Here is a 462-nt window from a genome sequence, read left to right on the forward strand (position 1 = left end):
GGAAACAGACACTAGTATATATATTCATATTTTTCATTATATTTTAACAGACCTGGGAGTTTTGGCAATGCAACCACCATTGGATGTCACAAGTGTAACTGTAACGACCATTTTGATGAATCTCGAGGACGTTGCAACCAGACAACTGGACAGTGTTACTGTATTGACAACACCCATGGCCACAACTGCCAGAAATGCCTGCCAGGTATGTATAAACTTCCAGCTCACAAGTCTCTCTCTACTATATTTTCTTTCTAAGGTATATTTTATGTTCTTTCCTCCATATTTGATATAATGATGTACAATATTTATTCTGTCTTATGTGTTCTTTTTTGCCCATTTGTTTATTTCTCAATTTGTGTATTTCTCTTTCTTGTGTTTGTGAATTTGTATATATTTTTTCATTCCTCTTGTGCTCTGCTTTCTTTTTTTTTGCATTTGATACTCTAAATTACAGAGAGT

General features: G+C 34.0%; 1 protein-coding gene across 1 annotated transcript in view; it reads left to right on the forward strand.

The window, feature by feature from the left end:
- Positions 1-462, forward strand: part of LOC119586148 (multiple epidermal growth factor-like domains protein 8) — a gene marked incomplete in the record, with an annotated part of 25,388 nt that overhangs the window by 18,178 nt on the left and 6,748 nt on the right. The window contains 1 exon segment of the mRNA XM_037934841.1: positions 51-205. Within this exon segment, the coding sequence (XP_037790769.1) occupies positions 51-205 (155 nt within the window).

The sequence above is a fragment of the Penaeus monodon genome, chromosome 21 (assembly GCF_015228065.2).
Source record: "Penaeus monodon isolate SGIC_2016 chromosome 21, NSTDA_Pmon_1, whole genome shotgun sequence".
Classification (NCBI taxonomy): Eukaryota; Metazoa; Arthropoda; class Malacostraca; order Decapoda; family Penaeidae; genus Penaeus; species Penaeus monodon.